At 53.8% G+C, this 24,195-nt stretch overlaps 1 protein-coding gene across 10 annotated transcripts in view; it reads left to right on the plus strand.

Moving 5' to 3' along the window:
- The window catches only part of CIITA (class II major histocompatibility complex transactivator), a 47,768-nt gene extending 23,641 nt beyond the window's left edge, over positions 1-24,127 (plus strand). For 3 of the 10 annotated variants that reach the window (XM_027610588.2, XM_027610596.2, XM_027610594.2), the window contains exons 4-20: positions 1,885-1,947; positions 2,127-2,207; positions 4,250-4,294; positions 4,949-5,101; positions 5,569-5,712; positions 6,664-6,828; positions 7,565-7,633; positions 8,452-10,105; positions 11,160-11,318; positions 11,962-12,033; positions 14,888-14,968; positions 15,519-15,611; positions 16,857-16,943; positions 19,053-19,136; positions 19,297-19,380; positions 20,063-20,160; positions 20,620-24,127. In XM_027610588.2, coding sequence (XP_027466389.2) covers positions 1,885-1,947; positions 2,127-2,207; positions 4,250-4,294; positions 4,949-5,101; positions 5,569-5,712; positions 6,664-6,828; positions 7,565-7,633; positions 8,452-10,105; positions 11,160-11,318; positions 11,962-12,033; positions 14,888-14,968; positions 15,519-15,611; positions 16,857-16,943; positions 19,053-19,136; positions 19,297-19,380; positions 20,063-20,138 — 3,110 coding nt within the window. In that variant the 3' untranslated portion in view covers positions 20,139-20,160; positions 20,620-24,127. Of the gene's footprint in view, positions 1-1,884; positions 1,948-2,126; positions 2,208-4,249; positions 4,295-4,948; positions 5,102-5,568; positions 5,713-6,663; positions 6,829-7,564; positions 7,634-8,451; positions 10,106-11,119; positions 11,319-11,961; positions 12,034-14,887; positions 14,969-15,518; positions 15,612-16,856; positions 16,944-19,052; positions 19,137-19,296; positions 19,381-20,062; positions 20,170-20,619 lie in introns of those variants that run through there. The other 7 variants (XR_003522955.2, XM_027610589.2, XM_027610590.2 and 4 more) reach the window with 7 other exon arrangements.
- Positions 24,128-24,195: the final 68 nt, after the last annotated feature.

The following is a 24,195-nucleotide window of genomic DNA, read 5'->3' on the forward strand; positions in this document are numbered from 1 at the left end:
AGGAAGTAGATTCTATTAGTATCTCCGTTTTATGGAGGTGAAAATCGAGGCTTAGAGAGGTAAAGCAGTGTACCCAAGCCTGCATTAGAGATAGTAATGGGCAGCTCTGAGATTCAAAGCTAGGTCTTTCTCATTTCAAAGTCCTTATTTTTAACCACGAAAAGGAAAGAGTCTAGGGTGGAGAGGTTCTCTAAGGCTTAAGCTGAGAGGCTGATTTGCAGGTTTAAAAAGGGCTACTACTTTCAGATAAGGGCAGAACTCTTTGGAGAGATGTGTTGCTGTTGGTTTTTGTTTTTGTTTTTTTGGAGGAGAGTGGGGTAAAGGCTCCCTCCTCACCACTATTTCATACAGAGGCTCTGTTGAATTAGAAAAAGATGCCCTTTTCTGGAGGATGCAGCCCCCATTTGTCCTCTTGCTGGACACCCCTGTGCAGTGAACAACCTGTACAACCGTTCTTTGTGGGCTTTTTCCTGGCAACCCAAGAACCACATCACTCAGGAGGTCTGTGCTTAGCGTGAATGTGGCCAGTCTTTCCCCAGTGCACAGTTAATCATGCAGCACACAAAGTGGAAAATGGAGAGTAGTAACTATGTGTCTCAAAAATTACAGAACTGAGAAGTCTGCCCACTTCCTTTCCTTCTTGGGAACTTACTTGAGGAAGCAGAAGTGTTTGGTGCTGAGGGCATTCATATTCCTCACAGCTGGAGGCAGAGATGAAGGATTTGAGCATTACTTAGGATTTAAGGGCTTTTCGCTTGGGGGCATCTACACAGGAAGTGGAAGCTGCCAAAGCAAGGCGAGGCAGAAGCTTCATCCAAATCTGTTGCTTAAGTCTGTGGGCTTTCTCTGTGCTTCTAGGAAGTCAGGCTCTGGCCTGAGCATCCAGTCATTTGAGGCATCTTGAAATATGTCTAGAAAATGGCTTCCATATGTGCATAGTGGGTATAATAATCACACCCACCTCATGGGATGGCTGAGGATTGGATGAGTTTGTGTGTGTAAAGTGTTTAGGAAAGGAATTTGCAAAGAGTAAGTTAGGCACCCCCCTCCACGACCACCATCACCATCATCAAGGTCATCATGGTCACTGCTCCCCTTTTATGGCTCTCCATTGCTGATAAAATCAACCCTACCTTTCTCCCAGCATGAAACTTTCCCACAGACACCTGTCTGAGTTTTTCAAACACTTTCCTCACTCTGTCCTCACTGCCGGAAGCCCTCCACTTCCCATCTCTCTGACTGTGACCATCTTTCAAGGCCTGGCTCCAGGATCCCTTCCCTCCGGAGCCCTCCCTGACAGATCTGTGCCACCATACACTCTTTCCTCTGAACTCTTGCCATGATAGCTGTCTTCCCCTGGGCTCCAAGTCATGTACCACTTTATTTAATTAACCACTATTTATTAAGTGCTTTTGGTGTCCTGGCTACTATTTTTGATGCCTTAACTTAGAGGTGGAGCCTCTAATCCTGACCATCCATCCCTGGGTTGCAGGCATTTTTTGTTCTCATTACACAGATGAGGACGTGGAGTCCCAGAGAGGTTAAGCAGTTGGTCCAAGTTTGCACAGCTAGTAGGGTTAATTGGGGGTTGAGCTGGGATTTAAACTTAAAGCCCATCACAACTCTACCACACTGCATTGTACTACTTGATAGCAATAGTTAAGTTTTCATGGATGCATATCATCCCTTCAATTAGATTAAGAGCCCATGAAGTTTCAGGGTTCCTTCATTAATTTGATCATTCATTCAGCAAATGCTGATTGAGCACCCCCGTGTGTGCCAAGGCTGGAGGGTCACAGTTCCCTGGTACCTACCCCAAGGCCAGGCACACAAGAGGTGTTCAGAAAACTCATGGACTGACTGTTCTTTTCCTTGTCTGGGCAGCGGAACTGGACCAGTACGTGTTTCAGGACTCCCAACTGGACGGTCTGGGCAAAGACATTTTCAGTAAGTTGGGGGATTCTTGGCTAAGCCTGCGTTTCCTTCCTTGTTCCTTGGGGAGCATCATAATACCTGATGACCACCCTTTGAAGGGCGGTCAGATCCCTCCCCAACATAGGGACAATGAAGGCTCACTTTGGGCATCCACTGACTACATGTTGGTGTCTTTTTTTTTTCCCCCAAAGTCGAGCACATAGGATTGGAAGAAATGATCAGTGAGAGTGTCGAGGTGCTGGAGGAAGCAGGGCAGAAAAGTCAGAAAAGACGTGAGTAAGCCCCTCTCTGATCTGACCTCAGCCTGCTTGACTCCTGGCCCTGCCTTGGCTCCAGAGACTGCTATGGCTCCCTTGTTAAGTCCTGTCTGTTCTGCCTGGGTTTGGATGTTCTATCCCCCACTCCCCTCACTGCTGCTCCCTGGTGACCCAGGGAAGAAGCAGACAGCCCAGGTGCTAACGGCCATTCTCCTGGTGTGTCTCTGCCCCTCGCTGTCTTGATTGCCATTTCCCGAAGGCCATTTGGGCTCTGGCTTCTCTTTCATCCTTAGTTGTCACCTCTGTGTTTGAGGGAGGTGTCTTTAACCATAGATTCTGGAGTCAGCAAGAACAGGGTTTGAGTCCTGGGTCTGCTATCTATGGGCTGTGTGGCCTTGAGCAAGTGCTTGTCCCTCTCTGAGCCTCCTACTCCGTCTCCCTTTCTCCTTAATCTGTCTTTACTGGCAGTCCCCATAAGCTTTTAAATGCAAATCATATCATTCTGCTGTCCTGCTAATGCTCCAAGGGCTACAAAATACATACACAAGACCTATATGATCTGGTCCTTCCCACCTTTCCAAGCTTGCCCTGGGCTAGGACACTCCAGCCACACTGGCTTCCTACCATTCCTAGAACTCACATACCCTTCCCAGTCTCCAGCCTCAGGGTTCTTGCACTTGCAGTTCTATCTGGAATGCCCTTTTCCCAGTTCTTCGCATTGCAGGCTCCTTTGAATCCTTGAGGACTTGGCTAACATGTCACCTCGTTCTGAAGGCCTTCCCTGACCACCCTTCCACATGGATCACCTCGCTGGTTTTCACTTTGTCTGTGTCTCTCCTAGCCCCTTAGTGCTTGCCACCATCTGGACTTTTTTTTTTTTTTAATTGCCTTTTGACTATTTCCCCACTGTGAGGACAGCGATCTTGTCTTCCTTACTCATTAACTAAGTTCTAACACAGGGCCTGCTGTAGAGCCTCAATAAATGTCCAGTGAATGAACATATCTGTAAAATGAGCTCAACAGTCGAGTGAGAGCTTCCTATGCTCCAGACCATGTGTCAGACTTGTACCTACTTCTTCATTTGTCAACAGGTGAAGCAGGTGCATGCTATAAAAGTTCAAAAGGTGCAAGGATATTCAGTGAACACAAAAAAAATCTCCCTTCCACCCCTGTCTCCCAGACCCTAAGTTTCCCTCCCTGAAAACAGCCCATGTTGCCGGTTCCCTCCAGGGAATTCCTCTTGCTGGTCTGCTTTTTTTGTTTGTTTGTTTTATTTGATAAATATTTTCCCCAGCATTTTACTATGAAACTTTTCAACATAGAATAAAGGTGAAAGAATCGTACTGCAAACAACCATGTAGCACAAACAGTCTCCAGTTGATGTTTGGCTGTATTTGCCTTAACACATCTCCCTCCATCTGTCCATCCCTCTCTCCACCCACTTATCCATTTGTTTTATTTTGGGAACATTTCAAAGTAAATTGCAGATACGAGTACACTTCCCCGTACGTCCGTTAACATTCTTGTTCTTTTTTAGGGCTGTGTGGAAATTCACTGGGTGGGTGAACTGTGATTTGTTTTGCCAGACCCTTGCTCAGGGACACATAGGGTTTCCCTCCATCGCTGTGCTGGCACTTGCTCCCTAGCTCACCAATTTTCCATGTACTCCTACAAAGTAGGAAGCCCCACCTCTGTTTCACAGATGAGCGATCAAAGTCTCAGAAAGGCTCTGTTGCAAAGACACAAGGCTAGGGAGGGACCCTAAGCAGGTTGTTGTTGTTTTCATTTTTGTTTTTCTAAACTCAAACTCGTCTTGTGTCCCATTTGCACTTCAGCCTCCTCCAGTCCCTCGCTGCCCTGGGTCTTCAAGGTGGGGTTTGGGCACAAGCAGACAAGCAGGGCAGGAAGGGTCAGAGGAAGGGGGGGGGTACTGGGAGCTGCAAGGCCACTTTCCAGCCATTTAAGGCAAGGCCATGTGGGCTGCTGGGGTTCATGGGCCCCTCATGGCTGGGACCACACCTTCCTTGGGGTGGCTGACCATGATATTTCCTCTGCAGCCTTCCCAGAGGAGCTGTCCGTGGACTTGAAGCACAGGAAGCTGGGTGAGCAGGGCGGGGTGCACCCGGGGAGACTGTGAGGCAGGGAAGCCAGGGCTCAGAGAGGTGAAGTCACTTGTCCAAGATCACACAGCTAGTGAGAGGCAGAGTTGGGATTCAAACCAAGATCATGGTTCCATAGCCCCCTGCTCTGCAGTTTGAAGGCCGCTGGGAGATTCAAGTTCTCCTACAAAGCCTCTCCCCCAACACCCCTTCTTAATTCTGAGTCAGAGCTGAGAGCCCGCCTCCCGCCTTACTCCACTGCCCCTCCGGACCACACTTCTCCTTTTGGAGTACAGAGTCACCTAGGGTCAGCTGGTCACCCAGTGCCCTCTGGCCTCCCGAGAGCCCCATGCCTCAGCGAGCCTCTTCCCCAGGCTCGCCGTTTCCGCCCACCAGAGGCTGCCGCTTCTCCCTCCATCTACCCTCTCATCCCGCCCTGTTGTTATTGCAAAGTGGGGGAGACCAGCCCCTGAGCGTCACAGAGTGAGGAAGACAAAGCAGCTTCACCCAGGGCTGAGAAGAGGACGGGAGCTCCCTCCCACCGCCCGGAGAGAGATCTACTGTGCTTCTGCCATCCTTCCCAGAAGGGCCCCGCGAGGCGCCCACTCAGATCCCGCCCGTGGTCCCCTGGATCTAACATGGTCGTCTTGCTCACAGCTGAGCCCCTCGCTATGCCCATGGTGACTGGCACGTTCCTGGTCGGGTCAGTGAGTGACTCCGCAGCTCTGCCCTGCTTGTCACCACCTGCTGTGTTCAACAAGGAGCCAGCATCCGGCCAGAGCTGGCTGGAGGAGACCGTCCTGATGCCTGGTACGTTAGGGACTTGGAGGGGGTAGGCTTCCTACCCCCCTTCCCTGGGGGTGCCTGAAGAGTGGCCACGGTAGGGCCCACCAGGGACAGGAACCCCCCCTTGGTGTCACCCACTTCCATCCCAGCTAGTCCCATCCTCAAGGTCCCTGTCAGCTCAGCCTGTGCCAGAGAATGTGCCTTGGAAAGAAACATCCCTGGGAGATAGAGCAGGGAGTCCCCACCTATTAGGGCATTTGCTCATCAGCCCTCTTCATTCATCAGCTAGGCACTGAGCACCTTGTCTGTGCCCGCCACTCTGCCGGGTGCTGGGGACACCACCATGGGCAAGACAGATGCAGCTGCTGCTCTGGGGGACAGAGGAGCCTGCCCTTTAGAAAGGGAGTCAGATCTTAATCGAATAATCAGAGAACAGGATGACGAACGTTGGTGCTCTGGAGGATCCCACCTCACTGCCTTTGTCTCCCCAGTGCACCCTTCCAGTTCCTTGCTGAGCCACCTGAGTCTTCCTGCTGGATGTATCCAGATCATCCCTGGCCTCCCCTCTCTGCCCCAGGGGCTCTGGCAAATCTCAGGGCCTGGGACGGGGGTGTCTGGTATGGTCATCTATCAAGGTGAGTGTTCAAAGCCTGCCCCCCATCCCCTCTCGCAGCTACCTGACTACTCCCTGATCCTGTCCTCCCCCAACCCCGGGCATTTGGCACCTTCTCATGATCCTCCCTCCCCAGAACACCTTTCTCCAACCCCCTTTCCCAAATATCAAAGCATAAGGGCAGAGCTCCCCAGGGTGGTCGGGGTGAGTGACCCACCCACCCAGGGGATGTAGCTTCCTTAGGTATCACTTTACCCCACCAAGCCTTAGTTTTGCCTTTTGTCCTTTGTATTAAACTTTACTATATTTAAAAATCACATCGATACATGCTCATCCACAAGCCAAACAAAATGAGATGCTTACAAGAGTTAACGAGGCTCTTCTGCACTCTCTTAGTATAGAGTGGTGAACCGTTTGGTGTGCATCCTTGCGTGGCTTTTTTGGAATTGCCTTATTTCCTGATTGGCAGGATGGTCCCTGCCGACCTCCCACACTGAGGAGTTGTGAATTGCCCAGGGCAAGTCTCCTTTGGGCTCTCAGGGATGGGAGAGAGGATGAAGTCAGGTGGGGAGACTTCCACCCAATCCAAGAGCATCCTTTTAAATGTTGTATGCCAGTTTTTCATATACTGCGCTGGTGGTCCAGAAGGAAGGGAGCATCCCTGACCTGACATCCAGACAAATGAGCACTGATCGTATAGCAGGAAGAATGTTATAGTAGCACTTACCCTAAGCTCCCTGTGAGCTGACTGTGCCCATTTCACAGGTGGGGAAACCAAGTCTCAGTGAGCTAGGGGTAACTCCAGAGTTCCTTCCTCAGTCCTGTCCTGAAATGTCTTCCTCTGGAAGTTCCCCAGTTTCCTCCCCAGACTTTCCAAGCCACACAGCCTCCTTTGGGGCGGAGAGGGGGTGACCCAAGTGGGGTCCTGGGTGGATAACTGGTTGTTCTAACCCTTCCCATTGTCCCAATGTAGGCGAGATGCCCCCGGCCAGCCAAGTGCTTCCTTCTAGTGGCCCAGCTGTGCAGAGCCTCCCCAAGTCCCCAGATCGGCCCGGCTCCACCAGCCCCTTTGCCCCGTCTGCAGCTGACCTTCCTGGAATGCCAGAACCAGCTTTGACCTCCCGTGCAAATAGGACAGGTAAGGACCCTTGGGGGCTGGTGAGAGTTACAGGAAGGAGGACGGAGGCCCTGGGGGAAGAATTGTCTCAATCAGGTCCACGAACCAGGCTACCCACAGGGACAGGCAGGCTGTGTTTAGGGGTAAAACAAGGCAGGGGGTGTCTCTGGGGAGTGGAAGGCATAAGAGAACACATGTTCCACCTAAACCGGACCACTGGCCTTCAGCTACTTGCCACCCAGCACGAAACCAGACCCAGTGTGCACAGATCTTCTGATTTGTCAGCAGAATCTATAAATCTCAGTTTTTACATAGTGTGATTTTTAAAGCATTGGCGGAAATTTTTAAAGCATAGTGGCCCAGTTAGGGGCGCCTGGGTGGCTCAGTCGTTAAGCATCTCCCTTCAGCTCAGGTCGTGATCCCGGGGTCCTGGGATCGAGCCCCGCATCGGGCTCCCTGCTTAGCGGGAAGCCTGCTTCTCCCTCTCCCACTCCCCCTGCTTGTGTTCCCTCTCTCGCTGTGTCTCTCTCTGTCTAACAAATAAATAAGTCTTTAAACAAATAATAAAGCACAGCTGGTCCAGTTAAAGGCCTCTTTGAGTAGGATACAGCCTCAGGTCACCACCTTATGACTGTTGTCTCAGGGGAGACCCAGCCCCCCCCCGTTGGTTCTGCCTTTGGGAGCCTCAGAGGACTGAATGTCCCCGAGGCAGGAAGGTCCCCAGGCAGTCCCCTCACCCGAACTTCTTCATCTCCAGAGGACCAGATGTCCCCTACCCAAAGCCAGGCAGCTCACGAGATCTCCAGCAAGCCTCCAAAATGGCCTGGTGAGTGGTGGCAGACTCTCTGTGCCCTGGGGCAGGAGGTGGAAGCCCAGGTCTGGTTCTATTTCACTCACTCACTCACTCACTCAACACGTACTCAACCCTTCTCTGTTGGCAGTCTTGCTCAGTCATCTGTTCACTTGCTCACTTTATTCTATGAGCAAGTCACTGTGCTGAGGTCCTGCCCTCATAAGCCCATGCCAGGTGTTGGCACCTTGTTTTCCAGGCCAAGGGAATGAATGAGGGGAGAGATGGATGAAGGAGGGGGCTGACTCTGGGCACGGGGGCAATGGGAGGTGGGATGATGAGAAGATGACCGAGCTCCTAAGTCTTACTCCGTTCCGCATGCTCTTCTAAGCAGATATGTTAAATCATGCATGTCGCAAACAGCCCTAATGTTATTCCCCCTTTTGCAGTTGAGGGATTCCTGGGGCATCCCTGCAGACGTAGCAGAGTCTATAACATGCTCAAGATTACAGTAATTAGCGGTGGAGCTGGGATTTGAACCAGATACATGGATTCCACTCTCTTAACCCTTAACACTGCCCCCCCCACCCCACGGCCTTTCTATAGTAAGGGAGCAAAAGCAGAAGGGGGTTAGTGAGTAAATGAAGGGGCGGATAGATAAACAAGGGAGAAGATAGGTGAATGACGGGTGTGAGAGTGAATGAGTGAATGAATGAATGTCTGCGTAACTGAGCAAGGCAGTGGACGGGCACTGACTGGCGCAGCTGGTGGTCCGGCTGGCCTCGTGGTGGCGCTAGCGCCCTCCGCGCCCAGCGCGCGCGCGCGCACCCACCCACCCCTCTGGGCCTTTGCAGAGAGCGTGGAGCGGTTGTGCAGCTCCCTACGGGACGAGTACCTGGCTGAGTTCGCAGGCCCGGAAGACATCCTGGTGGAGGTGGAGCTGGTGAAGGCGCGGCTGGAGAGAAGCAGTGGCAAAAGCCAGGAGAGGGAGCTGGCCACCCCGGACTGGGCAGAGAGGCAGTTGGCCCGCGGGGGTCTGGCCAAGGTGCTGGGGGCTGCCGGGGACCGGCGGCGGCCACGGGAGACACAGGTGATCGCCGTGCTGGGCAAAGCAGGACAGGGGAAGAGCCGTTGGGCCCGGGAAGTGAGCCGGGCCTGGGCCTGCGGCCAGTTGCCCCAGTACGACTTCGTCTTCTACCTCCCCTGCCACTGTTTGGACCGTGCCAAAGGGGACACTTACCGCCTGCAGGATCTGCTCTTCTGCCTGGGCCCCCAGCCACGGCCCATGGACGAGGAGGTCTTCGACCACATCTTGAGGCGGCCCGACCGGGTTCTGCTCATCCTGGACGCCTTCGAGGGGCTCGAAGGCCAAGATGGCCTCCTGCACAGCGCGGGCGGACCCATGTCCACAGAACCCCACTCCCTCCGGGGGCTGCTGGCCAGACTCTTCCAGCGGAAGCTGCTTCGAGGCTGCACCCTGCTGCTCACCGCCCGGCCCTGGGGCCGCCTGGCCCAGAGCCTGAGCAAGGCCGACGTCCTGTTCGAGGTGGCTGGCTTCTCAGCCGAGCAGGCCGAAACCTACGTGACGCGCTACTTGGAGTGCACTGGGGCCACCGCGCACCGGGAGCGAGTCCTGGCCCTCCTCCGGGGCCAGCCGTTCCTGCTCAGCCTCAGCCACAGCCCCACCGTGTGCCGGGCCGTGTGCCGGCTCACTGAGACCCTCCTAGAGCTGGGTGACAAGGCTGAGCTGCCCTCCACGCTCACGGGACTCTACGTGGGCCTGCTGGGCCCCGCGGCCCGGGACAGCCCCCCGGAGGCCCTGGCAGGACTGGCCAAGCTGGCCTGGGAGCTGGGCCGCAAACACCAGGGCACCCTGCAGGGCAGCCAGTTCCCATCGGCCACCGTGAGGGCCTGGGCCGTGGCCAAAGGCCTGGTGCAGCCCATCCCGGGCGCCCCCGATGTGGAGCTGGCCTTCTCCAGCTTCCTCCTGCAGTGCTTCCTGGGGGCCGTGTGGCTGGCCTTGAGCACTGAAATCAAGGACAAGGAGCTGCCACAGTACTTGGCGTTGACCCCGAGGAAGAAGAGGCCCTATGACAACTGGCTGGAGGGCGTGCCGCGCTTCCTGGCTGGCCTGCTTTTCCAGCCTCACGCCGACTGCCTCGGAGCCCTGGCAGGGCCAGCCGCGGCCGCCGTCGGGGCCAGGAAGCAGAAGGTGCTCAGCAGGTACCTGAAGCGCCTGCAGCCAGGGACGCTCCAGGCCGGGCGGCTGCTGGAGCTGCTGCACTGTGCGCACGAGGCCGCGGACGCCGCCATCTGGCAGCACGTGGTGCAGGGGCTCCCAGCCCGCCTCTCCTTCCTGGGCACCCGGCTCACACCCCCCAACACCTACGTGCTGTGCAGCGCCTTGGCGGCGGCTGGCCAAGACTTCTCCCTGGACCTCCGCAGCACTGGCATTGACCCCGCTGGGCTGGGGAGACTCGTGGGACTCAGCTGCGTCACCCATTTCAGGTGGGGGCAGGGGACAGGGCAGAGGGCTTCCACCATGGTCTTGGCGCTGTGCCCGGTGCTGAGCATCGCGGTGGGGTCTCATTTAGTATGCACTGCAGCCAGGCGGGGGCGGAAGTGATTCCTTCCTTTTAAAATGAGGACGTCCAGGCTCAGAGAGGGATAGCGGCTTGCCCAAGGTCACACAGCCAGTGAAGGGCAGCATCTTCAACCAATATTTGTGGGGGTTTTTTAATTAAATTAAATTTTTTTTCTATTTTAGAGAGGTGGGGGAGGAGGGGTAGAGGGGGAGGGAGAGGGAAAGAATCTCAAGTAGACTCCACGCTGAGCAGAGCCAGATATGGGGCTCCATCTCATGACCCTGAGATCATGACCTGAGCCCAAACCAAGAGTCCAGCGCTTAACCGACCGAGCCACCTACGTGCTCCTTCAACTAATATTTGAAGGCCTGACAGGTGCGAGGCACTGGGCCACATTTAGGATCTAAGACTGATGTGGGCTCAAATTCGTATTCTTCTCTCCATCCCCTAATCAAGCCACTGTTTTGTCATGGTTAAAGCCACAGCCTCCCCTCGAGCTCCCCACCTCCCTTCTCCCTTTTCCATTCTACTTCATAGTCAGCCGTCAGAGCAGTCTTCCTAGAACTTGCATCTGATCATATTCTACCCCTTTGATTCCTCAACTTGGCTCATTTAAATCCTTCTGTGATCTGTTTGATCACTTTAGCCTAATCTGCAGAAAATTTCTCCCACCTTACCCCCAAATAAACTTTACCCAAGCTATAAAGTCCTATACCATTGTAGTAGTTCAACCAAGAATTTACCACTGAGCTTCCTGGTAGCCAAAGCAAAAAGGGAAATAAAACCACTGGGGGGGCGCTGAGAAAAGGGAGGGATCATTAGGAACTGGAGTGGTCATGGAAGGCCTCCTGGAGGAGGTAGGGATGAAGCTGAGGACAGAGAGCGTCTGACTAGGTAGGAGGTTCCTTCATGGAGCTGCCCCTCCATTATGGTCTAGCCCGGCTCTTGTGCCTGGGTCTGAGGCCCTTCCTCCGCAGGGCTTCGCTGAGTGACATGGCGGGGCTGTGGGAGTCTCTACAGCAGCGTGGGGAGACCAAGCTGCTCCGGGCAGTGGAGGAGAAGTTCACCATCGAGCCTTTCAAGGCCAAGTCCCCAAAGGATGTGGAAGACCTCGGCAACCTCGTGCAGATCCAGAGGTGAGGAGGAGAGGGTGTGAGAGGTGGCTCAGACCATGCAGGTTGAGGACAGGCAGGACCCATTGGTACTTCTCCTCTCCTTGGGGAGATCCTGTGTCCTCCCCCAGGCCACCCAGAATCTCCTGCAGCAGGCACCCCCTGGGGACAGAGCCTCCAGGACCCATCACCTCGTGCCCTTCAAAACTTGCCATCACGAACCCAATTTGTCCTCAGCTAGAGCCAGACAGAGACTCCCTGCTGAGGGTTGAGGAGGTAATTTCTGCATCTAGTAACAGAAGTGACACCGATGGCCGCCCTTCAGGGCAGGCAGGACGAGTTACTGTCCCCACGTGATCAATGGCAGAGCGCTAAGATCCAGAGGGCAGAGAAACTTGACGATAGAACAACTGTTTCTTATTCTGTCCTCACCCACTGTTTAAGCACCTACTCTGTGCTGTCTGGGCTGGGTTTGGTAAGCACCTGCTGTCCGTGAAACCCATAAGAATGCCTTCATGACGTCCTGTTTTATTTCTTTTTAACGGGGGACAACAATAGCCTCCAAGGAAGGCAGGTCTCCCCGGCAATTTGAGGCAGGCATCCTGGATCACTCACGTAGGGGCTCAGGGACTGCTCCCCACCCACTAACACTGCCCCTTCTCTCGAGGACAAGGAATTCCTCGGAAGACACAGCTAGAGAGCTCCCTGCTGTCCGGGACCTAAAGAAGCTGGAGTTTGCGTAAGCAGAGGAGTGAATTGTCTCGGGTCCCCGTGAGGTTTCTTATCCGGCATTATTAGCTGGGCCTGAGCCACCGCGATTGGAGAGGGGTCCCCAAAATCATTCTTTTTTTAAAAGATTTTATTTATTTATTTGAGAGAGAGAGAGTGTGGGAGGAGGAGCAGAGGGAGAGAGACAAACAGACTCCGTGCTGAGCTTGGAGCCTGACGCGGGGCTCAATCCCAGGACCCTGCGATCATGACCTGAGCTGAAATCAGGAGTCAGTCGCTTAACCGACTGAGCCACCCAGGTGCCCGCCCCCCCCCCCCCGACACCAAATCATTCTTATCCTATTGCCTCGCCCCTTTGGAAACCAGCTTCCAGCATCTGGGGCCCAGCTGGTCAGGGATGGGGCTGGAGCTTCTCGGGTGTGATGCTAAGTGGCCCATTTACTGGTGAACATGCTCCTTCCCATTCATGCATTGGACAGACACAATCCCCTGACTGAGGCCACTGTCCTCAATGAGCCTGAAGTCTAGTGTAAACAGACAATTACCCCCGGCTGTGATCAGTGGCCCATGCAGTGGGGGAGGCCATGGGGACTCTCTAGAGAAGGTGACCAAAGGGCTGAAACTTGCCTGGCTCTTGTTCCAAGAAAGGAAGAAGCTAAATTTGTGTGCAATCTTTGTTAGGGATCTAAAATTGCCTAACAATTAGGAAGAAATTATTAAACACCTACAGTGTATGCAGTGCAATTTATATATGATCTGGGAGGTAGTCACTACCTTCCCCATCCTACAGATGAGAACATCAAGGCCTAGCCAGGTTAAGTGACTCGCCCAAGGTCCCTAGCTGGTCACCCTCAGTTACCTGCCCCTCCTGATCTCTGCTCCCCCGCACCCCAGAAAAAGGCAAGCGTTTCTGGTTTGGAACAGTGACAAGGTGCCACATTTGTGCAGAAATAAAAATGTTGCTGGAAAGAGGAAATGTGTGAAAACAATCACCAAGGGTGCCTTCTGGCTTTGACTTATTTTTAGCTTAAAAAGCCCCTAGATGGAGGTCGGAAGTGTGCTCTGGGGAACAATAGCATTGAGGTGGAATGGCCCAGAACCAGGAGACTAGCCACCTGGAGGCCAGAAGCCCCAAGAAAGTTCTGAGGAAGGAAGGAAGGAAAGGACTATTTTGGGTGTGTGACTGCCAGCCACCACACCCGGTACCATGCAGGCCCCAGTGGCCTGGAGATGAGGCTTGTTGGCTGCTCAGAACCCGTGAGGCGCTCTGCGAGGGGACAGGGTCCTGATTCGGCCCCTGAGGAGGCCTCCTGCATCTCCCATACTGCCTTCCCCGCTCCCTCCACTCCAGCCCCAGAGGTCTCCTTGCTGGACTCCAGCCTCATAGGCAGGGTCTGGCCCCAGGGCCTTTGCACTGCCTGCGCCTTCTACCCATGATGCTCTTCCCCAGATTTCCGCACGGCCCACGCCACTACTTCCTCCCTTCTTTCTGGTTTCCACGGAGCCAAACGCTCCCATGTTTGAAAGTACAGTTCTACCTCACCTGCCACCGTGCTTCTCTCTGTACTACTGATTATCTCCCACACCAGATAATTTACCGATTTCTTTCATTACCTATCTTGCCCATGGGACTGTCAGCTCCACGAACGAGGGCCAGGATTTCTGTCTGTTCTGTTCATGGCCCTGTCCGCGACAGGCTCGCATGGGCGAGCAGTCAATACTGGATGCACAAACTCCATAATCCTTCCAACAGGCTCATGAAACAGGGGCCAAATCTGAGGAGACCAAGACGGAGCTGCAGGGGTTTGCCCACATGGCCCCACGGGAGCCACGTGGTAGGGCCCAGGTTTAAGTCAGACGTCAGACTCCCATCTCATGACCTTTTATCGAGGCTCGAGGTTCCCAGACTTTGAGATTGCAAAGACGCAGAACACTTTGGAGTAAATTTGAAGGATTATATGCAGTTACCATGTTTTCATGTTTATCAAGTGTGTTCATTCCAACAAGCAAAATAGCCCCTGCTGGGACCAATTTTATCAGAGAATGAACATTTTTGTGCCAAAAACGCTCCAAAGGACACAATTTCAGAATAAAAGACAGTTCTTTATGTTGAGTTCCGTTTAACCATATTTTAAAAGCAGAACAAAAGAGCCCTGCACTGTCTTTATTTTTCTTCCCCTGGGAGTCGGGTGTAAATGCTGATCCAGCCTGTGAGACCTTGTGTAAATTAGTTAATCCCTCTGTGCCTCAGTTTCCCCATCTGTAAAACGGGGATACGAAGTGCCCTTAGCTCAGAGTTGTGAGGGTGAAATGACATCTGAGGGAAGGACCCGGCGTGTGCCTGGCACGTAATAAGTCCTCAATAAATGGTTTTATTTGTTATTAAAATGTAATGACAGGGGCACCTGGCTGGCTCAGTCAGTAAAGCATAAAACTCTTGATCTCAGGGTTGTGAGTTCGAGCCCCATGTTGGGTGTAGAGATTTTCTTATTTTTCTTATTTTAATTAAGTAAAAAATTTAAAACTTTTTTTAATTAAAAAATAATTTAAAAATAAAAACGGAAGGGCAGATAAGTCAAGTCATTTTTCTCAAGACTGGTGGTGGTCCTCAGGCTGGAATTTGGGAAACACTTCCCCAGGCCAGGAGCCCAGCTGCCTCTTGGGGGGCTTTGGTGAAGTCCGGCCAGAGCAGAAGGGATTGGGGTGCCACCTAGTGGGGATCAAGGGAAGGAGGGTACTGGTGGTCAGGGAGGGGAGGGGGCCTCAGACTGGGCCTGCCTTCTGTGACATGTCCACCCCACCCTGGTGCCACATTGAGGAGCCGTGACTCTTTAGGGGTCTTACCTCTGTTCTTTGCCTCCTAGGCTGGGCTCTGTCTTAGGCCCCCAGGCTTTTCCCAAACTGGTGAGGATCCTTGAGGCCTTTTCCTCCCTTCAGCATCTGGAGTAAGTATGGACGCGGGCACCCTCAGGTTTTGATAACCCCAAACCCTGCTCTGTCCTACCCTCCCTCCCTCGCTCCCTCTCTCCTGCGGCTTCCTCAGTGTGGCTGGTGGGAAGGGCCAGAGGACCCCACTGCAGGGAAGGGAGGACAGATGAGACAATCCCCAGGAATAAAAAAGGGTGAGTCCTTTTGTGACCTCTGGAACTCTTTTCCCTCCCTGGACTCCCATGCTGTTCCCAGCACCGCCATGAGGAGGCAGGATCTGGGAGCAGGCGCCCCTTGCACAGTTGTGGTCCCAAGAGGGTTAAGGAAGTTGCCAGAACTCACGGGGCTCCCAGGGAAAACAAACAAACAAAAAACCGATCCGTGTCTGTGGGGAGTCAGAACCTTGTTCCCTGGCTGGCCAACTGGTCAGCCGCCCCCGGGGGATGCAGACTTGCTCTGGAAAGTTTGCCTATGGTGTGTCCAAGGTGGGGGGGTGGGGGTGGGGGTGGGAGGAGGCGGGCCTCCTGGGTGTGGGCTGATGGCCCCTCTGTCTGATTCCACCCACAGCCTGGACTCGCTGAGCGAGAACAAGATCGGGGACGAGGGTGTCGAGCAGTTGTCAGCCACCTTCCCTCGGCTGAGGGCCCTGGAGACTCTCAAGTGAGTGCTGCAGGTGTCCTTCCTGCTGCATTGGGTTTTTGTGTTTTTCTGTTCACTCACCCATTTAGTCGTTTCTTGATTGAATCACGCATGCAAATGCTCATTTGTTAATTTCATTGGCGAATACCGAAGGAGCACCTACTACGTGCAGGCACCATTCTGGGCCTTGCAGACCCAGCTTTAAACAGGACAGACAAAGCCCCTGACCTCAGTGAACTCCTAGTAAACAAGCAAACAAATCCGTGATTATGAAGCACACAGTGATGAACGTAAATAACATTTAGGGAGAGGAAGTTACGCTGGGTGGTGTGAAACAAGAGACGGACTAGATGTGTCACTAAAACATCATCATCAAAATAGTAAACTTTAATTAAAAAAAAAAAAAAAAAGGAGCGCCTGGGCGGCTCAGTCAGTTGAGCGTCCAACCCTTGATTTCAGCTCAGGTCTTGATCTCAGGGTTGCGAGTTCAAGCCTGGCGTTGGGCTCAAAACACAACTGTCCTGGGTTTTGGGAAGTGGATGGATGTGATGTAGGATGATTGTTTACCGAACGGTAGAGGGGATCATCAAAATCTGTCCACACTCTGCTTCATAACTGGGCCCGGGATGGCAGCAGGGTTCACTTTGGGATTTCCTTGACTGTAGGACATTGAGACTTGCCCAGTAATTTATAGTATTCTAGGTGATGCTGTGGGTAAGCTACATCCTCCCCTCCCCCACTCCTTTCTTTGTCCCTCCCTCTCCTACCTTTCCTTCCTGTCTTTTTCCCACCCACTTACATATCGAACACCTACTAGGTACTTGGAACTGATGTAGGCACAGGGATACAGTAATCAAAAAAACCAGACCTGCCATTAAACAAATAACATGAACACGTATTCAGTTCTAGCTGGGAAATGGGGTCCCAAGGGAAAAGAAGGATGCTATCAAATCACAGAACAGGGTGGGGGGGGCGTGACCTCTCTCCCTTTCCATCCTCACCCTCACCCCCACATCCCACACAGCCAAGGGTGGGACAGTATCTTTTTATTTACTAAGAATCAGCATGTTACCCACAGTGGTGCTCAGAGCCTGTTACCCACGACTCTCCTCGAGGTAAATAGACATGTGTTTGCTGCTCGGGTCACCCTGTGGGGAAATGAGAGTTCCCCAGCTCTGCCCCGGAGTGGGTGGGCACGGATGGGGAGGGGCATGAGAGTTTGGTCCTGAGCGCCCCCCCCCCCCCCCCGTCGCTGTGTCCCTGCAGCTTGTCCCAGAACAGCATCACTGACGTGGGCGCCTGCAAGCTCGCCGAGGCCCTGCCCTCCCTGGCTGCGTCCCTCCTCAGGCTGAGGTGAGTGGCCCCCCCCTCACCGAGCTGGCGGGCTGGGGCAGGGTGGAGAGCCGCACCACCGCCCCACACAAGAGGATAGCAAGGGCCTGGGGCAATGCACCTGACAAACTGGGCAAGTTGCTTACTCGTTTGGAAAATGGGTACCATCCCAGTGGCCTATGGAAAGCACTTGGCGCAATGCCTGGCTCTAGTGCACACTAAATATTGGTCTTCTTTCCCCAGAGGATGGCAGGACTGAGCCTTTTCCGGAGTCCAGGGGTGATGGTTTCTAGAAGGCTGACCGTGCTGTGGCGGCCTTGGCTGGCTCTTGCAGCTCACACAGTGCCTGCACTGCCACCTTCTGGCCGGCCTTGGCATAGCACCTTTTGCTTTTGAGGACTTCCAGCCTGGCTCCCTGGTGGTCCCAGGACTGATGAGGGGAGTTCAGACCAGAGCCCCAGCCCTTCAGCTCAGCCTTGCCAGCTCTCTTCTCTCGCCAGGCTTTCCTACTCCTTCCTCAGGCTTCATCACCTGCCAAGGACAGCCAGAGCCACATTCCCAGGGGAGATGGTATCTGGTTCATCTAGTTATTGACGCATCCACCATTTATCGTTCCAGCCAGGGTCACCATGTGCAGCTGTATGGGTTATGTATTGTGCAAATCATAGTCTATGTGACTGTCACTCCCCAGAGTTGTGCAGGGCATCTAATTGCCTCTTATATCAACCATGGGCCAGTACTTGTGCTAGGAACTAGAGATACAGCTATGAACAAAACAAATATTCCCTTGCTTTCAAGCTTCTTGCCTAATAGATAAGCACATGTACAAACAAAATATTTTTAAATAGTGATTCATACGGGGGAGGAAACAAGGGCCCAGGAGGGTACAATGGGGAGTATTGAATTCATCAAGGAGGTCAGGAGACCCCCTTCCGTGGGAGGTGCTCAGGAACAAGCATTCCAGGAGGAGGGAACAGAAGATGAAAAGGCCTTGAGGTGGGAAAGAGTTTGAGTCTTTGCCAGAAGGGCCACTGTGGCTGGCTACAGGAAATGAGGGATAGCAGGGGGGAGATGAGGTGGGAGAGGTAGGGGAGGCCAGATTATGCAGGGAGACCTTTGTAGGTCCAGAGAGGGCTTTTGGAGTTTTTCCATTGTGAATGGAGAAGCATGTGGGGCAAATGGGGGCAATATCTGATATGACCGGCACTTTAGAAAACACTGCTAATTAAACCATGACATTCATTGATGATCAGACACATCTGGATCTCAATGATATTCAGATGTGAACATGTACATCTTGGCATCGATGAAATATGGGAAGAATCCTCTGTGGGAGGAGGGGAAACCCCCCTGGATTCTAAGACCCTTGCCCCACCCCCCCAGGAAGGAATTGTAAAGCCTCCACCTGGTTCCAGCCCTGGTCCTGGCCAACCTGTGACATCCAGGGATGCTGGAGGTTAGCCTTAATCCGCTTTGCTGCAGTGTAGACCTGCTGCTTTTCCATGCAGCCCTGCATTGTAGCCCGGAAGCTGAGTCATGGCAAAGTCATGGCCTTGAAATGAGCACCTCGGAAGCACGTGATGTGTTAAAGGGATGGTTGTTACTGAGTGTATAGCTTCATTTGGCGCTGGCGACACCCATCGCATTATTTACCATGCTACTCAGAATAGCTGTGACCACACCGAGAAACCCGTGCTGGCCCAGTGGTTCTGGTTTTTTTCTCTCCCCTACTATTCCCCAGTGCTGGTCATGCCATCTATGGTAATTCATATAACCTTCACCATCCGCCCCCCCCCCCCCCCCCGCCCCAGAGAGTAGTAATAACCACAGCTAGGATTTAGTCATTCCACGTGCTGGGCTCTGTTTTGGGTGTTATACCATCATGAACTCATTTACTCCTCCCTGCGATTATTCTATCGTGCCCATTTTCTGGAGGAGCAAACTGAGTCACAGAGGAGTTAAGTTACTTGTCAAAGGTCACACAGGCCGCACGCAAGCCCCAGAGCTGGGATTTGAACTTGGGAAAATCTCGGCCAGGAGTCTCTGGGCCTCAGGTTGCCCCTCTGTAAAATGGGGCAGGGATCTGGCTGGGCGTGAATCCCCATGGGTCCTGACCTCTGTTTCTGGCAGCCTGTACAATAACAGCATCTGTGACGTGGGAGCTGAGAGCCTGGCACACGTGCTTCCAGACATGGTGTCCCTCAGGGTGTTGGAGTGAGTGTGGGCAGTGGGTGGCAGGGGTCTGGGGCTTGGGGGTACTGCGGGGTCTCCTGCTGCCAGGCTGGGAAGGGCTGCTTGTCGAGAGCACGGGCCTTGGTCGGGGGCTGGATGGCCCGAGCGAGGGCCAGGCCTCAGGATGGGTTTCTCTCCCCAGCGTCCAGTATAACAAGTTCACCGCCGCTGGGGCCCAGCAGCTCGCTGCCAGCCTGAGAAAGTGCCCTCATGTGGAGACACTGGCGTAAGTCTCAGCCCCCCATAGGTGGAGGGCCACCGGCTCTCCAGGGGTGCAGCTCCTGTGAGCCCTGAGCTCAAATCCCGCTCTCGCCCTCACCAGTGTGGGAACTTGGATGAGCAAAAGTTTGCCACCCTGGCCTCAGTTTCTCTGTAAAATGGGAGTGGTAATATTTACCCCCAAGCAGTTTTGTGAGGTTCAAGTTAATCTTAGAACAGTGGCTGGTACCTGAAAATGCTCAATGCTTTAGGGTCAACGATATGAAACCACTTACATTCTATTATTTTGGACCTGGCAAATGTGGCCATTTCGTATGGTTCAAACTTAGGTGTTATCCTGTCACTATGGTGTCTGATGTCTGATATCAGTACTTTAAATTCTTCCAAGGCACTTTCACCTACATAATCCCTCATATCTTCTAGGGTAGAATTTATAAGACCCATTTTACAGATGAGGAGAATGAGGCACAGAGAGGCTAACTTTTTGGAGGTCACACAGCACGTCAGCAGCAGAACCAGGTCTAAAGAAAGGGGTCTTGGGGCTCCTAGGCCTCTGCGATCCCTATAACCCCACACTAGTCTGGTTCTGCCAGGTGGGAAGTCTCCAAGGGTCTAGGCTGGCTGGTAGGAGAGAAGTAGGGCCCCCTTCTCTTCTCTTACCTGGTCCCTGCATGCCGTACCCGTCGCAGGATGTGGACGCCCACCATCCCGTTTGGCGTTCATGAACACCTGCAGCAGCTAGACTCACGGATCAGCCTGAGATGAGCTCCATGATGCCTGGGACGAGGTAACCGAGGTGGGCTTGGACAGGGAGAACTTGGGGGGGCTCCTGGGTGGGCACCTCGAGACCATGTACCACCTGGGGCCTCCACCTGTGATTGGTGGAGGTGTCTTTACAGGCTTTGGGGACTGGACCCTGAGCCTCCTGCCTGTGGCCAGGCGTGGAGAGGTGGGGGAAGGACAGGGGTGGGGGGGGCGGTTAGCCATCCACAGCCCTTAGTTTGGGGAAGAGCTTCCCTAGAGGTCCCCGCAGCCACCCCTGCCGCCTGCCCTGCATGGTCTTCATAGGAATTTGCTCTACATGTTTCTGTGCAAATGACTGTCCCCCAACTTCTGTGCCTCCCCAGCCTGTGATGTCCCCCTCCTCCAACTCCCCCTCCTCCCCAATCTGGACAGCGCTCTGTCCATGTGTACAGCTGCACCCTCCTGAAGCTCTCTGACCCCGCCTTCTCCTGACCTCTCACAGCATGTTCTCTGAGGACGCTGACCACGCTGGACCTTGAAGTGGTTATCTGTGGACACAGTTGTTCTTGGGCCCACGAGCCAAGCAGCCTGGTGCCCAGCCCTGCCGGCTCAGGGTCGGCCCCCACCCAGCCACGGGAAGGACCTGCTCTGCGGACGGACCTGGGCCCGGCTCCAGGCCCCCTGCGGGGCCCAGGTCGATGGCACCCCCGGCAGATGGGGTGGGCGCCCGGTGGCTGCTGCAGTCCACCCAGGAGCACTGAGGCAGGCCCTGCGGGATGCTCCCGAGAGTGGTGACCAGGCTGGAGCGAGGGAGCGGGGCGGCCCCATCTCTGCCTCCCCAGGTCCCTGCTGGCCTGGGGAGAAAGCACTTCTCCATGCTGCTCTCCTAATAGGGCACGCGTGGCGCTCTGCAGACACCAGCAGCCTGCCCCGCCTGCTCCTTTCCCAAACTGTGACAGGCGGGGATTTGGTGGCAACTGCTTTGTGTCTGCAGGATTCACTGTTTTTGCACTAACCTGGTTGAGGCCAAAGCTCAGCCTGGCGCAGACACACTGGGCTTTAGCTGGAAAGAGCTGACAGGACACTAATGGGGGGGGAAGGCCTCTCGGCCTTCATCTCTTGTGTCGTCTTTCACTACATTATAAAGGGCTCGTTCAATCTCACGGGCGTGTCCACCGTTTGAGTTTATACCGTGATTACCGTTTTTGGAGAGCCCACTGTTCGGTTATCGAACGCATCACAAACTCCCCCCGAGATGCAGTGGCTTAAAACGACTTTATTCTGCCCCCAGGCTGGTCATGTGGGCTGGGCTCAGTGGGTCTCTGCCCCACTCCGCGTCAGCTGGGGCGGCGTGAAGGCTCGGGGACTCCATGCTGGCTGGGGGCCTGGGGCCTTGGTTCCTGTAAGGAACCGACAACAGAGGGGGAGCCTCTCCACGTGCGCTAGTTTGGGCTTCCTCATTGCATGGCAGCTGGGTTGAAGGGCGGTCACCCCAACTGGAAGAGGGAGATAGAGACATAGACCACAGAGAGAGGTAGCCTTTTCATGACCCCAGCCTTGCCAGTCACATAGCACCTCATGCTCCATATTCTTTGTCCCGTGGGACAGGGGGCGTGGCTCTCCTACCACCCCCCATGCCCCCCGGCCCCCCGGCGGAATCCACCGTGGCCCAAGTCCTGTCTCTTTGGAGAGGATCTTCCTACGGCATCCCAAGCTTTAGCGGCAAATTCGTTATTTGGGGCTCGGCAATGTTGATGCCCCGTAAGCCTTGCAGAGGGGATATTTCCCTCTGCCTCTGTCTGACTTGGCATTCTAACCTGGGAGCTGTTTCTTAGTCGAGCTGGCATCTTGCCTTGGCCATGCCGAGCCTGGAAGGGACCTGGAAGCTTTGCTGTCTACACCGAGGGCTGCCAGCTCAGCTGGTGTTATTTTTACTGGAGCACGGCCTGCTTGGTCAGAAGTCCCAATTCGGGACAAACTGGCTTTCTCCCGGCGGCAGCTCTGTGGCACCAGCCCTGGTGCCCAGTTCCCAGACTCTCCTCCTCTTCCCAGAAAGTGGGAGTCAGGGGTTCAGGAGGGTCAGAGGGATTTGGACCCAGCTGCCGAGTTGGCAGTCCCTGCGGAGAGGGATGTTGTCTTCTGCCCTGGCCCCGCTGCGAAGGGCACTGGGCATTCTGACCTGGGCTTGGGTTTTAAATAGCATGGGCATCACTCTGCAGGGACTCCTGTGTGTGCAGCCACAGTGGTGAGCACCCCTCAGCCGGCTGGGGAGGGCACCATCACACACACTGCTTTCAGTCTGTTCCGAGATGACAGACTGTAATAGAGGCCATGATTGTTCGTAGTTCTGACTTATACGATAGCTACCATTTACTAAATAAGGTGATACCTGTAAAGTGCTCATCACAGTGGAAGGAATATAGTAGGTGTTCAATAAATATTAGCAACCACGACTTTGTGCCGGTACCACATTAAGCCCTTCCTGCTCAAAGGGACCACAGCCTAGGGCCAGCAGCGGATCCCAGAGCTAGACCACGTGGGCTCAGTGCCCAGCTCACCACTTGTGCAAATTACTTCTCTGTGCCTCAGTCTCATCGTACGTAAAATGGGCATAATTACAGTACCTTCTTCATTATGCAGAGATTCAAGGAGTTAAGACACTGACAGCAAGAGCCTGGCATACAGCTCAATACTTGCTAGCTGTCCTTGTTACGTATGAATCCGTGTTTTGTTCCTGCCTCTGCCTGGAATGTTCTTATCAGGCCCTTCGTATTGGACAACTTCTGATCCTGTAGGACTCAGTTTAAAGGACAGCTCCTCAGGAAGGTCTACCAGACCATCCTATTAAATAGACACGCCTACCCCCACTCTCCAAATTGGTCATTGGTTTATTGTTTTCATGCTTATTTGTTGTGGTTGTCTGCTCTTGTCCTAGGATGTGAGCTCCAAGAGGGCAGCTCATTTGTCTGCTTTGTTCATTGTTGTGCCCTCTGTACCTTGCAAGGTGACTGAACACAGTAAGTGCTCAATAAATGTTTGTGGAATGAATGATCCTCACCACAACTTTGCTTACGTGTTTTGTTCATTCCACAAATATGTAGAAGACACAGTGGGCTACTCAATAAAATGCTCAAGGTTCCTGCTCTGGGAAGTCTTGTATTTTAGTAAATTAAAAAAACTCCCTGGGCAGGGCTGTCTGGTGTGGTTGGGTGGTCCGTGCACTGCACAAAGGGCCCTGAACAAGGGGGCAAATGGGGGTTACAAACCAGTGTGGACTCTGCTTGCCAAGCTGTGAGTCCTGATGCGGAACGGTGTCAGCCCAGCGGGGCACCTCTGTAATTATTAACACAAAGTCATCTTATGAGGTATGTAAATTACTGTCATTTCACAGATGTGACTTGCCTAAGGCCACACCCCTGTAAAGGAGGGAGTCAAGAAGCCAACTCGCCTTTTGGTTTCCATGGAGGGGTGGGTCTCCATTGGTACAGGCACAGCGTGCTGGGATTGCTCTCTGAGAGCCATTTGCTGTGGGGGGAGGAGCGATGCCCTGAGGAATAAACTAAAAATAAACTAAATAAATCCTGTTTCCCCTCAGGCCTCTTCCCCATCAGAAACCTCTCCCTTCGCCCGCTCACCTCTTTTCCTGGGCCTCTCTCAGATGTGTTCTGTTTACAGCCCTTGATGCCCTTTCTTAGCACAGGAAGACAAGGGGTGCTGGGGCTGTTTTTTTCTCTGGACTTCTGGGGGGGTTGACCCTCCCTCGCCTGTGTCCTCACCCACACAACAGAGCCAAACATCGTGCCTTGTGTAACTCGGTGTATGTGAGGGCGCTTTGAGAAGCATCGGGCACTGTGCAGAATGAGAATCATGGCTGTTTTCTGATGAAACTGCAAGTCAACCCAACGTCACCCGTTCACCTGCTCTTTCCCTTCCTGATTCCCTGCGCTGTGGGCACGCAGGGAATACCGCGCCTCCCATGTCTCCGGGATCAGGGCCACTGGGCCTTGGCCACCATGCCCCACAGCCTAGCCCTGGCCTCTCTGGCCTGATCCCCACCCCCCCCAGCCCAGCTTGGGGG

This window comes from Zalophus californianus, chromosome 10, assembly GCF_009762305.2.
Source record: "Zalophus californianus isolate mZalCal1 chromosome 10, mZalCal1.pri.v2, whole genome shotgun sequence".
Classification (NCBI taxonomy): Eukaryota; Metazoa; Chordata; class Mammalia; order Carnivora; family Otariidae; genus Zalophus; species Zalophus californianus.